This window comes from Neolamprologus multifasciatus, chromosome 9 (genome assembly GCF_963576455.1).
Source record: "Neolamprologus multifasciatus chromosome 9, fNeoMul1.2, whole genome shotgun sequence".
NCBI lineage: Eukaryota > Metazoa > Chordata > Actinopteri > Cichliformes > Cichlidae > Neolamprologus > Neolamprologus multifasciatus.
This window is the reverse complement of record NC_140447.1, coordinates 31,568,549-31,585,000: the sequence shown is the minus strand read 5'-3', so window position 1 is coordinate 31,585,000 and position 16,452 is coordinate 31,568,549. Positions and strand designations below refer to the sequence as shown.

At 40.5% G+C, this 16,452-nt stretch overlaps 2 protein-coding genes across 5 annotated transcripts in view; one reads left to right on the top strand and one right to left on the bottom strand.

Annotated features, from left to right (window-relative positions):
- LOC146511897 (uncharacterized) overlaps window positions 1-16,452 on the top strand; it is a 146,872-nt gene that overhangs the window by 96,118 nt on the left and 34,302 nt on the right. The window lies entirely within an intron of this gene.
- Window positions 1-16,452, bottom strand: part of LOC146511899 (uncharacterized) — a 53,467-nt gene that overhangs the window by 13,537 nt on the left and 23,478 nt on the right. The window contains exons 1-2 of one of the 3 annotated variants that reach the window (XM_085171773.1): window positions 11,993-12,283; window positions 6,522-6,628 (exon numbers count right to left, since the gene is read on the bottom strand). In XM_085171773.1, the coding sequence (XP_085027899.1) occupies window positions 6,522-6,539 (18 nt within the window). In that variant the 5' untranslated portion in view covers window positions 6,540-6,628; window positions 11,993-12,283. Of the gene's footprint in view, window positions 1-6,521; window positions 6,629-11,992; window positions 12,284-16,452 lie in introns of those variants that run through there. The other 2 variants (XM_085171772.1, XM_085171774.1) reach the window with 2 other exon arrangements.

Sequence of the window (16,452 nt, the reverse complement as noted above, 5' to 3'; positions counted from 1 at the left end):
CGCCACCGACAAGGATGCCCCCTGGGCGCCTCCTGGGTGAGGTGTTCCAGGCATGTCCCACCGGGAGGAGGCCCCGGGGCAGACCCAGGACACGCTGGAGAGATTATATCTCTCGGCTGGCCTGGGAACGCCTTGGTGTTCCCCCGGATAAGCTGGAGGAGGTGGCTGGGGAGAGGGAGGTCTGGGCCTCTCTGCTTAGGCTGCTGCCCCCGCGACCCGGCCTCGGATAAAGCGGATGAAGATGGATGGATGGATGGATATTCTCTTTATCTGATAGTTTGTGGGGCCCAGTTAGAATGTATAACTGCATCTCTACCAGTTTCTGTGCACTCCAGCCTCTTCTGTGCCACGTGAAAGGATTTTCCTTAAGGCAGGAGAAATTATCTAAATATAAAAGGAACAGGTTCGGCCATCGCACAGTGGAACAAATTTTCTTCTTAAATACAAATGGAAAAGGGTTACCTGAAATGCATCATGTTTTTAATTTGCAAGTTCATAAGCATTTTCCCTTTCCAGTTCACAATCAATTCTACCCCAAGGTCAAAAATATGTATAGGAAAATTGCCCTAATGTAATATTATTTATAAAAATACCCGTCTAGCGATTAACTGCATAAGTACATGGAGGTGGGACCTCACAGCAGAAGCATACTCCATAATGTGTTGTACATTATATGTATATTATGTGTAACGTGGTATTTTTCAATTACTGTATTTACCAACATCAAGACGTCACTAGCAAAGAAAGACCACGCCATGGTGCATGTTTAAACAAGGAAAGCTTACTGTTCAAAATTATTTATTAAAGAAATAAACAACATTTTTGTCACCCCAAAAAATACACGTTCAAAGCAACACAACAGCAGCCCAATATCAGTCAGAATTCCACTCTGCAGAGTGGGCAATCATTACGAAGCACTTGGTTTTATTTTGTGGATTCAAGCTGCTCTTCATATTTTTGGCCACAAGATGTCACCAGAGAGGACTGTGTTGAAAAGCTTCGAGTAATGAACCGTTTTTCAATACAAGCTTCAATGCTTCAGAAAGCTTCATTTGGCCATCACTACCAATAGGCCACGTGTTGGGAAGCATTAATGTAACAAAGTGTTCTGAAGGTTATCTCTGTGGTGGCCATCTTGTTTTCCCAGTAAAGAGAAGGCCTGCCTCAATTGCAGCTCTTTTATAGGCCAGTCTGAATTGAGAAGGCGTGGTCTTTAGAGTATTTAAAGTGGACAGGAAATGGATTGGCGGCCATTTTGAGAAGTTGCTGTCTGTATGTGCATGATATTGGCAAGTGACAATAAAACAATTACTTCAGTGAAGATAGAGTGAAGTCTGATGTTTCCCTCACGACAGTTTAGACCTAACAGTATGTGTTTCATGATCAACAGCAGCTGGTTTGATTATGCAAACGTGCACCCGGTCAAATCCTTCTGGTCACCAGACCTGGAGTACCTGATGATTAGTCTAAGGAGCTCGGAAAGAAAAGGGTCTGGACTTGTTTAAGTTGCTTGAAGACGTTTCACCTCTCATCCGAGAAGCTTCTTCAGTTCTAGGGTTAGGGTTAGGGTTAGATGCAGATGAACTGCTGAGTCTTGTCCCGTGGAGGTGGCTCTTCTATGTTGTGTCATGCGCTTGTGAAGTGGCTGTTTGGTCTCTCCAATGTAGAGGTCTGGGCATTCCTCGCTGCACTGTACAGCATACACCACGTTGTTAAGTTTATGTTTTGGAGTTTTGTATTTGGGATGAACCAGTTTTTGTGTGAGTGTGTTGCTGGGTCTCAAGTACACTGGGATGTCGTGCTTGGAGAAAACTCTCCTGAGTTTCTCTGATACACCGGCTACATAGGGGATGACAATGTTGTTGCGTCTGTCTTTCTTATCATCCATCGCTGGTGTCTGGTCCTCTTTTCTGTGCCTCTTTGCTGACTTTATGAACGCCCAATTAGGATAACCGCATGTTTTAAGTGCTTCCTTTACATGCGTGTGTTCCTTCTTTTCCTTCAGGCGTAGAGGGAACATTTTCTGCCCGGTGGTATAGGGTTTAAGTTTGTGTTCCAGAGGGAGATGGGAGTCAAAGAGGAGGTACTGGTCTGTGTGTGTGGGCTTCCGGTAAACTTCAATGTTGAGGTTGCCATTCTCTTCAATGTGCACAGCGCAGTCCAGGAAAGACAAACAGTCGTCCTTTGTGTCTTCTCTGGTGATCTTGATGTTTTTATCCACGGCGTTAATGTGCGCAGTGAAGGATTCCACTTCTTGAGTTTTGATTTGGACCTAGGTGTCATCTACATATCTGTACCAGTGGCTGGGTACTCTCCCTTTGAAAGAGACAAGAGCCTTTCTCTCCACTTCTTCCATGTAAAGGTTGGCTACAATAGGTGACACGGGGGAGCCCATGGCGCAGCCATGTTTTTGTCTGTAGAAGCCATCGTTGTATTTGAAACATGTAGTGGTAAGGTCTAACAGTGTGCAAATCTGATCGGGTGTGAAGTTGGTCCTGTCTTCCAAGGAGCTGTCTTCTTGTTGTCGTTTTCTGACAGTCTCCACTCAGGGAACTGTACAGCATGATCAGCAGTCAGGAAACTGCTGTGTTTATCCCAACCGGGGATTTTAATAAAGGAAACCTGAAGGTTGTCAGCCTCCAAGAGACGGTTGCAGGATTACAGTTAGCTGAAAAGAAAAGAACGAAGATATGGAGGCAAGAATGTGGAGGTGTAATATTTGTATTGTGGGTATTACAGAGGACGCTGTTTACAGCTTGACCAGCTCAGTTTCTACTCTACTCAAAGAAGTTCTGCAACTGGATAAAGAAAACCTGGTGTATCGCTCACATCCACCAGGTTTTGGGGTGGCTCTAGCTTAGGCTCTAGCTCAGGAAGTATTCAATTCAATTTTATTTATATAGCGCCAAATCACAACAACAGTCGCCTCAAGGCGCTTTATATTGTACAGTAGGTTGTACAATAATAAATACAGAGAAAAATCCAACAATCATATGACCCCCTATGAGCAAGCACTTTTGGCGACAGTGGGAAGGAAAAACTCCCTTTTAACAGGAAGAAACCTCTGGCAGGACCAGGCTCAGGGAGGGGCGGGGCCATCTGCTGCGACCGGTTGTGGTGAGAGAAGGAAAACTGGATAAAGACATGCTGTGGAAAAGAGACAGAGGTTTATAGGGCTTTGGAGTTGACGTCACGCCGCAATGCATTGTAGGAGCGCGGCGCCATTTTCGAGGTCTACGAATAAAAACAAACACACTGTGTTGGAACGACGACTACAAGAAAGATGCTTAAAAGCAGCTCAAAAGAGAATGGACTGTATAGAGACCGATTGCGTCCAGAGGCGAAGCAGCGGTACTTGCAAAAAATGGCGTACATTGGAAATGTGGACCCGTATGAAATACGGCCGTGGAGTAGAAACCCTGTAGCGCTGGAACCCATCCATTTCATTGGCTAGTTTGCCTGCAATAATGCCAAATAATTAGCAACTCTATAAATAGAAGGTAGTTCTGCATATATCCAAAGCCTTATAACAGATATGACTCAATGCAGAGAGGTCTATTAACACACAGTGAGTGGGAAAGGAAAAACTCAATGCTCGACTTGCTCTCTGATGCATCCGTCGGCGTATGAATGATAGTTAGAAAAGCACTCACTGTATAGATAATAGTGCTTTTGTGAACGGGTGTGTATGGGGTGAATGTGGACTCAGACTAATTTTTGCCAGCATCTATGCCCCCAACTGGGATGATGAAAACTTCTTTGTCAATTTATTCTCACAAATTCCAGATATGACAACACACAATCTCAATTTAGATGGAGGCATACAAACTATGTGCCTAGACCGAAGTTCTAATAAGGATACTCCCAAATCAAAATCTGCAGAAATTATTAAATTATTTTTCCAATACTACAGCGTTGTTGACATTGGGTGCTTTCATAACCCTTCACTAAGGGCATACTCCTATTACTCTTCTGCAATGTTCCCTCTAAGCTGCGCGAGTGCGCAATCATTCACTGCTGGTACAGTCTCTGTGCACAGAAAATCTGTGTTGCGCACAAAAGAAACAAACAAAACAAACCTAACCTGAATTGAAATTAAAATAAATACATTAACAATTCCTTCTGTTTTGCAGTGTGAGTCAGTAAGTGACCGGTGACTGGCTGCTCCAGCTGATGACGCGATTCACGTTCGTATATACGCAGCTAATCAGCGTCGTTGACAGGCTATGACAGCGTCCTTACATGCCAACATGTTGTTGACCTTTACATTTTCATTAATATCTTTAAAACAGAAGCAGCACAAAGGACAATTTTAGTAGCACAAACTAGCACAAACATAGCACCGTTGATTGACACTGGTTTTGTTTGAAGAAATTTTCTTTAATATCTTTAAAATGATAGCGGCAGAAAGGGACTTTTTTTGCAGCACACACAAGCACAAACGTAGTGTTTAATACCACTTTTGTTGGATTTGAAGAAGGTGGGGTGGCCAACTTCACTCACATGCAGGCTTCCTGTTGGGTTTGCGTCAATGGGCCACTGACTTTTTTGTTCGTCTTGGCATGATACACATGTGTGCCAAATTTTATACATGTAGCTCCAACTATATGATCGTAGGACTTCATTTAACAACACATAGGTGGCGCTCCAGAGCCATTTTCCAATGCTCATATGTAAAATGATTAAAATACGAAATTTTTAATCAAACCTGAAACGTCTACAAAATTGTTGTTTTTGATTGTGTTAAAGCCCTCAAAAAGGCACTTGTTTTGCCTGAATAATAATAAGAAGAAGAAGAAATGGAGCAGACACAATGAGGCCTTCGTACTCTCAGTGCTCAGGTCCTAATAAGCATGACACTAAAAAAGACCATGTAGTGCGAATGTAAACTGTGTGAAAGAGAAGTGTGTGTATGACCGGCAGTGTCTTCTGGAAATGCAATTCTCTGAGAAAGCTCATAACCACATCTCTCGCTACAAGAAACATTTACTGACTGCGCTGGGTGAGCTTGGACTCCTATGCCAAGCAAGCTGGAAGAAATCCATAACTATGCCTGGAGCAACACCCAGGAGGAAACTCAGAAAGTGGTGTGATAGGATGCAGAAGCAGGGTAAGCATAGAGGAGCTAATGCGAGGCTAGCTGCTAACCAATACAAGCCAGACGTACGGACACAGTTGCCGGCCAATGTCTGCTCCCTTGACAACAATATCAGACTGTGGAGAGCATCTCAACGCAGTGTGAGGAACGAAGCTGTGGCAGGGCTTCCAACACATTACGTACTACAAGCCCCCTCCCCCAATGACAAGGGACACCAATTGTGAGTAAATGCCTCAAGCGGCTGGTCTTGAAGCACATCATGAACAGTCTCCAAATAGACCTGGATCCCCTTCAGTTTGCATACAGGACCAACCGATCTACAGAAGATGACCTCTCTCTACCACACTCCATGTTATGCTGTCACACCTGGAGAGGAAGAACACCCCTCTGCCAGAGTCCTTTTCATCGACTTCAGCTCAGCTTTTAACACGATCATTCTGCAGCAGTTGCAAGCTGATGCCATCAGGCGTGGACCCTGCAATCTGCAAATGGGTTTTCAGCTTCTTGAAAAGCGGCAACAGACAGTCAAGGTGGGCAGCCACACATCAAAGACCATCTTGTTGAGCACAGGCTTTCCTCTGGGGGGTGTCCTGAGCCCGTTGCTGTTCAGTCTGCTCACACATTACTGTAAGCCAGACTCAGTACTAATCATATTGTGAAATTTGCAGACAACAACTATGGTTGGTCTCATCACAACGACCACTTATAGAATAGATGTGGAGCAGCTTGAAGTGTGGTGTAGATCCCGTAATCTCACCAACAATGTGGACAAAACAAAAGAGATGGTGATCGATTTCAGGAAGTCTGGCAGAGATCACCACACAGACTTCACCATAGAAGGTGCTGCTGTGGAGAGGGTTAGCAGTGTTAAGTTCCTGGGTGTGCACCTTGCTGATGACCTGTCCTTCTTCATTAATACAACAGCAGTTATCAAAAAAAAGCACAAAAGCGTCTGCACTCCCTCGGGAGACTCAGAAAAGCAGGACTGCACCCAATTACCATCCATTCGGCTATTAGCACAGCTATACTCTGATGCCTCCTATCCACACACACACACAGCATACAATATACTGCCCAGATACACACACTACTTAATTTAATTATCCCCTTCTGTGAAAGGGCTGAAGCTACCTGTATGAGTGTGACTATTTGGACTTGAGTTTGTTTATGAATTAAGATTTTATGTTATTTACCCCTTTTTATTGTTGTGATTTATTACTGCCTTTTTACTGTTTGTTAAACCATTTTTCTTTTTAGTTGTATTGATTATTGCACTGTAGATGCTGGTGATAAACACTTTCATTTCAGCCTGGGTAATACCATACGAAATGACAAACTTCTTCTTGAATCCTTTTCAATCTTGACAAACAAGCATCAGCTGATGAAGTGCACACAGTTTCAATAAAAGTGATAGGTTCTTCACCTTTTGTGTTGATGACATTTCTGTCCACTGTAGCGGCTGAGCTGAGTCCGAATGGTTGAAAATGTTCGTCTGGTGCTCCGTCGGACTCTCCTCCTCCTGCTGATCTGCTGGGACACAAAACAGATCTTTGTAACATCACAGTGAAACAAGAACAGAGGAAGGAGTCTTGACTGATCAGGCCCCATCATAGCTTAAAGATCTCATAGCATCACACTATCCCATTAGAGCCCTTTGCTCTCACACTGCAGGCTTACTTGTGGTTCCTACAGTATTTAGAAGCACAACAGAAAGCTGAGCCTTCAGCTTTCAGGCCCCTCTGCTGTGGAACTAGCTTCCAGTTTGGATTTGGGAGACGGACACCCTCTGAAACAATGGTACTCATGGCCATTGATCAGTGGTCTTTGATCAATGGTCATAACAATTTGCATATTAATGATCCAGGAACTTACCTCAGCCCATTGTTCATTCAGTGGGCTAGTTTCAGTTATTGTGCAAATGTTCTGTTTATAAGGTTGGAAACCTGCAGTCAGCTGAAGAAGTCGCTTGGATGAGTGATGAAATGTTTCTCCCACTAAAAAAACTATGTCCAGAACAAAATAGTTTTATGAAAATGTTTTTAAATGAGAAAGCATTTTAAGCATATTCCCCCACAAAAATAACAAATTCTCTCCATCAATAAATATTTGACACTCAGGGAGCTTTTTACCTAAAATTTACTCACTGCAGGTTGAGTGTTGACTCAAAATGACTTTAAATCATCCAGGAAAGTCTATAGTCTATAATTTTGACAAATTATAGACTAAAAAAAAGATCAAAGCTTATCGCTCTACAGCCTGATAAAGGACACGTCTATAATGTGTCTGTAGATGCGAAATAAACATGATTGACTGAATAGATGTTGAACAGGTGGACACACACACACACACACACAGTGCTTTAGCTTTTAAGATTTACTAATCTTAAATGAGTGTTCAGTACAGATATGAAGCCCAAGAATCATGTTTTACTGTCCCGTGGTCTCAGCCTCAGATTCTTATCAAATCAAAAAACGCTCATTAAGAAAATATTTTCTCCTTTATTTCTGTCAAACAATACTGTATAAAACGTTTCTAGCAGTTAGTATCATGAGCTGCGCGATGGAGGCTAGACAGTCCCATTTCACAAGCCTCGCACTTCCGGCCTTCTCGGTCTTCGAGTACGCGGCCCTTGTGGACCATTAAGGCTGCGTACTCCAAGGCTGCAGATCCTGAATTGGGATACAGCCTTGGACATCATTGTTGTCCTCCCCTCCAATAATGATAGAAAAACCCATTATGGCCACTGAAATAACCTAAAATTGTCTAAATAACAAGAATTTACTGAAATACAACCATTGAAAATCTGACATTCTAATGTTCAAAAAAATAATAATAAAAAAAAAAAAATCAGGCCTGGATAAAAGTATCAGTACCCTTAACTTCATTTTTGTTGGTATTTTGGTCCACTCCACGTCAGCAAACTACTCCAGTTGATGTGCCTTGCCAAAGAGGTTTGTCAATATCCAATTTCCAGTCTTGAATCTTTTATTTTTTGCATTCAACTGTGGTGTCCTCATTTGTCGTTTGCCATGAGATCTACTGTGAAATGTCCCATAAACACACACACAACCCCGTTCAGTAATCTTAGTGAGGACCTTCATTCCCTAGCCTCTTACCCTAACTATTAAAAATGAATGGAAACATTCTTGGAAACATTAAGCTTCTTGGAGATGCCCTTATAGCAGCGGTTCCCAACCCCCGGGCCTCGGACCGGTACCGGTCCGTGAGTCGTTTGGTACCGAGTTGAGGCTCAGTTGTGAAATGTATGGTTTTCAGGGTTTTTATCTGTTAGGGTGAGTTGTTAAATATTGTCATTTTTATGTTTGCCATTTGTACATTGTTTTAATTCTGTGAAAGAAATTCTTTCTGTCCTCCCCTCCCCAGATTCTCGAGGTTCTAGGTGGGGGGTTGTAGGGCTGTAGTCTTTTATCATCCTTGTGCTTTTGATGTAAGCTTCCTGCATTTACGACCCTTTGGTCAGCAGGAGGTCTAATACACACACACACACACTCACATAACACACACACACAGTGCTTTGTCTTTGTAACCAAGGGGGGTTACGTGGGGAAGGTACGTGTTGTAAACTATTGTTTATTGTGTGAACGTTGTCAATAAAAGGGAGCAAGAGGGGGCAGTCGGAGAGGTCATTTTGTGATGTGCTAAGGTACCGACAAGCCTCCCTTGCAAGTAAAAAGATCGATCGCTGTTGCCTTGTCTTTCTTTCATGGGAATAAGTTCTGGGATCAGCGGGTTCTGACTTTAGATCCAACATTATTGGTTTTCAGCGTTATTTTGTTATCGTTTTTATCGTTAACACTGTTTTCCTGGGTCTTTTCACGTGTGTTATGACTAAATCTTTTTTTCGGTACAGGTACTAGTTTTATTTTGTTGTATTTATCCGCGACACCTTAAAGGCCGTTCCGTGAAAATATTGTCGGGCATAAACCGGTCCATGCGCAAAAAAGGTTGGAGACCGCTGCCTTATAGCCTTTAGCTTTGACATGTTTGTCTATGATTTTCTTCTTTTAGTGCCCTGAGACTAGGGCTGTGCGATATGACCAAAATCTCATATCCCGATATAAAACATCTATCGTCCCGATAACAATATAAATCACACAAATGTAACATTTTTTGTAAATTCTGTGAATCTCGGGCAGCTCGACTTGCGGGAAGTGTTTCCAGCTGCGCGTCGTGTAGCTGGAGTCGAGTGTTTTAACAGATGCATGAAACTATACATTTTTAGACATAAGTTGTAACGGCCGCCGTTTTGTTTGTGAGTATTTATTACACGGCGTGCTGCGGGGAAAAGCCTGTTCTAACGTTTGAGTCTAAGCAAGGCTCGCAAAATTTCAAAATCTCTGGTAGCCCTTCGGGCAGGCATTCTTCAGTTTTTGGTAGCCCAAAATAAATTTAAGTAGCCCGAATAAAAAAGAGAGCAATTTTTTTATGTTTTGTTTCCTTTACAGTATTATACATTAAAGTATAATATTGTAAAGGAAACAAAAATTAATCAAAAAAATTCAACTCATCAACCATCAACTCAAATACTTGGTTCAAATTGAACAGAAATTTCTATGAACTTGTAAGAACTGTGTAGGACATAAATCAGTCTGTGTCAGATCCTGAATTTGAAATTTCCACTGAAGTCACGGGTAAGAGGTAAGTGGAACCAAGATCGAGGCCATTTGCTTTTTGAAGTTTGCAAAGACTGCTAAATTGTGCCAATGGTAGTTCACTCTTTGCAACATAGTACGCTGTTCTAAACAGCTTTTTCAGGAGTTCTTGTTGTGCTTGGTTTATTTTTAGTATGTTTTTTTGCAATTGCTGTTTGTTCTGGGAAAGATACTGCAGACTGGGCAATAATGCATTTCTCATGGGTTCTGATGGGGTCTTTCTTAAAATTACTGGTCCCAGTAACAAAGGCGCTTGTCGAATCAGAAATCAAATGAAACTCACAACACACCTGGCAGAACATCATGTTATTTAGCTCGTCATATTCCAGCCACAGAAATTATTTTGTCCATGAAACCAAAAAAGCTGCGCTTTCTTTTTGCCTCAGTCTGATTTGTCATAACTTTTCCGTTTTGTGGTAAGCTTTTCTTTGGCTGCCCCTTCTTCACCCTGACCGGTCTTATTTAGCTGAGCAGAACTAAAATACCAGCGTAAATCCTGCTGCTTTTACACACATACTTACATAATGGTCAGTGATTCTTTGCGCACTCAACAACTCACATGTTTACGCTTGCTGCGAGAGATTTCACTTGTCGCGTTTGAATAGTAAGCTAATGAGTGATAAGACGATGTCAGTGGAATTGGTGCGCAATTAATCGTCACTCACCAATCAGTGCTGCTGCTCTCTACACACCGTTCGCTAGCCCCGGGACGTCGGGCTAGCGATTTTGCGAGCCCTGCTAAGGTTTATTTTTTAGCACGTGGCGGCTCTTTTTTACTTCTCATCCGTAAATAATCTGCTCTTTCACGTGATTCAGTTTATTTTGAAAAGTCTCAACAGGATCTTGAGCTTTATTGTGAAAGGTTTATGTGGAAATGGTTTTACCGTCGTTGTTGCTAACCACAACGCATAAAAACAGGCGCTTGTCCGTCCGTAGTGTGGTTATATTAAATATAAGAGAAAGAGAGAACTTTAAGAAATTAATAATAACTACAGTGACCATCAAAACCATGAAAAATATTACTGTAAACAGTTTATTTTGCGACACCACGAAACAAACGATAGCGTGAAATAAAACGATAGACGTTTTTATATCGACACCTGTGATGCTAATTACTAGTCACACCTTAGTTTAACATGTCCCTATGGTCACATTTCTTTAAATCCCTGAAACCATAATTTTGTCCAGGTCTACTTCTTGAGTTTCTTTTTTTAAACAATATTGTTGAACAACAATTCAAAAGCAATGTCAGATTTTAAATATATTGTTTAAAATGATTATTACTTTTGTCAGTTTCAAGTTCTTTCAGTAAATATTGTGGGGTTTTTTTTTTTAAATTAACAGCGGGGTACTAACAATTTTGTCCTCGTTTGTAGGTCAGTGATATATTGCTTTCATTTTTGTAAAATTAATCATTTAAATTTTATGGACAACTTTAAAGTGGATCCCACCAGGTAGTAAAATCGAGAACACACACACACTTTCCTGTTCTCACTTGAAATATCTGGGCTCAAATTGTGGTCATTGTTAAGTCAAATTGTTGAATGTTGTCATTGTGGTCCTTAAATTTGTAAAGTCTTTGTTCAAACTATAGGATCAAGACATTCCTTTGTCCCCCTCCGCAGCCTCTCGAGGTTCTGGGAAGAGGCTGCAGTGTTTTATCACAAGCACATCCCTTGTGAAGATTCTGTTTGATGTTGCTTCCTGCTTTTATGATCCTTTTGGTGAGGTCACACGCACACACACGCACACACGCACGCACACGCGCACACACACAGTGCCTTGTCTTTGTAACATCTAAGTCGAAAGCCACATGCAGCCAGGAAACCTGAGCGCAGTTTTACATCTGTAGATGCACAAACATAAAATGTTAACATATTTTGGTCTACAAAGTTGCAAAATTCAATACACAAATACGCATTTGATAGTATAAAATATGTATGACGACATTTGAGTCCATACAAATAGAAATGAGGCTGTAGAGGTTTGGTGCATGCAGAAAAACAGCTGCAGGGACAATGAAAAGACTTTTCTGCTCCAACTTCTCCCAGCATGCTGAGCTAATGATTAGTTGGTGTTTTTCTCCAAACACTCTCTCACTCTTCTCTCAACATGTTCACAATAAACTGTGAACAGACACCGAGGAGAGCAGCAGAAGACCTCATTCAGGAGCTAAACTCAACATGAACTGAACTCACAGTAAAGTTAGCTCGGTGCTTACCTTTAGATGAGCCCACAAACCGAGAGAAACTCCGTGATGAAGCCGGAGCTCTTTCCAAACACAGGAAACAGATCAGGGAGCAGAGACCCACGTGGTTCACGCTGATCGCAGCTACGATCCAGGAGACAAGGGTGGGCAGATCGATGCAGATATCGATCAGGACGTTGGTAGTAATATATGATCGATACTTTAGTTTCTGTCTCTCCTCTAAGTTCACTGCTTTACTCCCGTTTCATGCAAAAGCAGCTCTCTCTGCTCGACTCCTGTCCTGCGCACACACTTTGCTCCGCCCCCTTCTTCCTGATTTGCTTTGATTCGTTACTGTGCGATCACGTGACTCAGATGCCCTGAGAAAACACATTTGGGCTGCAGACAGTGAGAAAGAGGAGCAGCATGTGGAGATATTGCACATCTGTAAATAAAAACAGTAATGCGTGTAGGAATACTGTGGCAACACCACCAGTTTATAAAGACACGAACGAGAGCAGCAAAAGAAACTCAGTGAGGAGGAGGGAGATCCCTCAGACTGGCCACTTCATTAGCTACACCTCTTCCACTACTCATTGGTTTGCATGGTTTTGAGACATAGATTAGAATTAATCATTTAATTTGAACTATCTTCTAGACTTGTCAAGCCGTGCTTCATTTGCTTTGTTGTTAACGAATAACGTTGTAGGCTCACCATAAGCTCACTGAAGGTTGAAGGTTGTAATCTCTGTTATATTTCATAGATGAAATATGTTTGTTTACCTCAGGTAGGAGGTAAACAAACATGAGGACACTAATCACAGCACACAGAGACAGACTGGATGAGAAGGGGAAGAAACAAACAAACCAGAAAATAAGAATGATAAGAATCCTGTGCAGCGCTTTGTGACTGCCTGTCTATGAAAAGCGCTTAATAAATACACTTTACTTTTTATCAAGAACCCTGCGTCTGGGTACCCAGAAACTTTATTAACTAGTAACTTCATCAGTCATGACAGAAGCTAATATTTCTGTGCTAACATCTTTTAAACAGTAACAGCTTTACTCCAATATAAGCTAACATTTACACCGTAACTTTAAGCTAGCCCACAAAGACGGTAAAACACGTAATAATATCTACAAATGCATCTTAAAGCTGTTATATTAGCACTCGGTGTATTACTAACATAACCACATTAACATTATTGACACTCGCTGACTTTTAATAGTCATTCTATAAATGCTGTCCGTTTAAATGGTCTTACCTGTAAACACTGCTGTATCCACCGGATTCCAGCCAGAGTGGATTCTGGAGTCTTCCCACGCTCCCACAACAACCTTCTGAACAATCTAGCAGGAGATGGCCCATATCTATGGACTGATTTGTGCTAATAACGCCCATTGTATGGACTGATAACAGCCGAAGCGGGTGAATAAAGTCACCCAGTCGCTAGCTGTGCCATTACCCAGCATACACCACTCCCTCCATAAATGCAATAAACGATACAAAAGTATCGTTTTACCTGTTTCTCAGGTAGTTTTTTACATTATATAATTTATTGTGTTCAGTATACGTCACTACAATGTGATTTCGGAAATATATAAATATACGGACAACAGGCTCTTCCGTGGCAATCTCTTGTCGTCAATAAGCAACGTTTAAGGAGCTCTATAGTATTCAATGAGAGGACCCTGCACGTCAATTCTCGACGCGAGGGGGGTACCCTGCGTGTCGATAAGTGAAGCAGAGGGAGCATTTGACGAGTTGGGAGTGAGAACATGTTGGATATTGTCGTTCATTTTTATTCAAAAAGAATATTTCGGATTTATCAAAATTTATTTTATAACCCGAAAATGTACTAAATGTATTTATGAGAGTTAATATGGATGGTATTGATTTGTTTAAATTAGTGCAGAACAGGATGACATCATCTGCATATAGGGAAATACTATGGTCAGCATTGCCTACTTTAATTCCTGATATGTTTTTATGATTCCGAATTGCCACCGCAAGAGGCTCAATTGCCAATGTGAACAAGAGAGGTGACAAGGGGCACCCTTGTCTAGTTCCATGATATAATCTGAATGGTGCGGAAAAAAGACCATTAGTTAAAATCTCTGCTTGAGGGTTGGAGTATATCAACTGAATCCATTTAAAAAATCTATTTCCAATACCAAACTTTTTCAAAACTTCAAATAAGAATGGCCATTCGATCCTGTCGAAGGCTTTTTCCGCATCCATTGAGATTAACGTATTGTCTCTGGTCTCTTTTTTCTCATAAATGATATTCATGACCCTCCATATATTGTGAAACCCCTGCCTCCCCTGGATAAAGCCATTCTGGTCTGAATGAATCATTTTAGGCAAGAGTGTCTCTAATCTCATAGCTAATAGTTTGCAAAGTATCTTGTAAGATAATTCAACAGTGAGATTGGTCTATAAGAACTACAATGTGTTGCTGGCTTATTAGGTTTCAGTAACAAAGTAATTGTTGCAACATTAAGTGAAGGGGGGGGGGGGAGGGGGGAGAGAGAGAGACCCAGATTCAAATGATTCCTGATACATATCCAATAAAGGCTGGATTAATTTATCTTTAAATATTTTAAATATTTCTATTGGTATTGCGTCAGGTCCAGGGGTTTTGCCCCCTATCATGTTCCTTATAGCATTAGTAATTTCTTCTACTGTTATATTAAGCTCTAGTTTATCCATATCATTTTTCTGGTAGTCTAGGAAAATGCAGTTGATCCAAAAAAAAATTTTGTTTTGATGAAAATGACTTTAAATGCTCAGTTTTGTATAGCTGTTTATAAAAGGTACAAAAAGAGTCATTAATATGTTTAGGATCAGCTGTGATCTGTCCTTCATCTGTAGTTATAGAGTTTATTGTTCTTTCAGCCTGAGTCTGTTTAATACGCCAAGCCAGTATTTTACTTGCTTTTTCACCCTGTTCATAATATGACTGTTTCAGTCTTAGTAAACTTTTAGTAGCTTTATTTAATGACAAAATATTAAATTTAGCTCTGAGTTTATTTAACTATAGAATTAGAACATTAGATTTGGATATAAATATTTCTTCCTCCATATCTTTTATCTTTTTCTCCAAATGAACCAGTTCCATCCTAGATGTTTTATGTTTAAAGCTTGTAAAACTGATCATTTGCCCTCTCAGGAAAGCTTTAAAGGCCTCCCATTTTATAGTCGCCGTAGTTTGAGTAGTGTTATAAGCAAAATAATAATCTATTTGCTTTCCAATGTATTCTAAAAATTCTGGATCCTTCAACCAGAAAGATTGCAGTCGCCATCTACTGGTAAATAATGGTAAATTAGGTAAATTTAGTTGAAACGAAACGGTGGAATGATCTGATATGACAATACTATCATACCAGGATTTAGTTACCATGGGTACCAAAGATGCAGAAAGTAAGAAATAGTCAATTCTGGAAAAAGTGCCATAAGTGCTAGAGTAGCAGGAAAAAGTAATCTTATCTGGGTGCATATTTCTCCAAACATCAACTAAATTGAGTTCAGTCATAAATTGTAGTATTTCCTTTCTAGACTGCTTATGAGCTGAATCGACCCCAATCTATTCATCAACACTTGGATAAAGCGTGCAGTTAAAATCTCCCCCAATAATGAGATATCCTGAAAGTGGTGCAAGGGACAAAAAAAGATTTCTAAAAAATGATGGATTGTCATTATTGCATCCATATATATTAACCAAGTTCAATTTGAGTGAGGCTATCTCACATTGAACAATAAGATATCTGCCATAACTATCACTAATAGTGTTAACAAGGTTAAATGGTACTGGAAGAAACAGCTGCATCAGTCAGACAGTTGCAGAATATGATCAATTGGAACTGAAAACATTTAACTATATGAATCACAATACACAGGACTTGGAATATGAAATAGATCCAGACAACAACTTCTTCTCATCTAACAATAACAATTGCTGCTACTATACAAATAAAGACTACAATCAGAGGATTAAAACTGAGAATAAATGATCAATTATCCACTTTAACTGTAGAAGTCTCTATGCTAATTTTAATCATATCAAAGAATATCTTAACCAGTTTTCACATCCATTTAGTGTCATTGCCTTATCAGAAACTTGGATCAATATGGAAAAAGGAACAGACTTTGAACTGGAGGGTTATGAATTCACATTTATAACTAGGCGAAACAAAGGAGGAGGAGGAGTGGCCTTGTATGTGGACAAATCCTTGAAATTTAATGTGGTGGAAAAGATGACGATGGTGATTGATAATGTACTAGAATGTATTACAGTTGAAATTTGTAAAGAAAAAAGTAAAAATGTAATCATTAGCTGTATATACAGAGCTCCAGGCAGTAGTATTGAGACATTTAAAAACTGGATAGAAGAAACATTTATTGAATTAGCTCACAAAAAAGTTTTCATTTGTGGAGACTTCAATATTGATTTGCTAAACCCAAATAAACACATAACCACTGAGGAATTTAT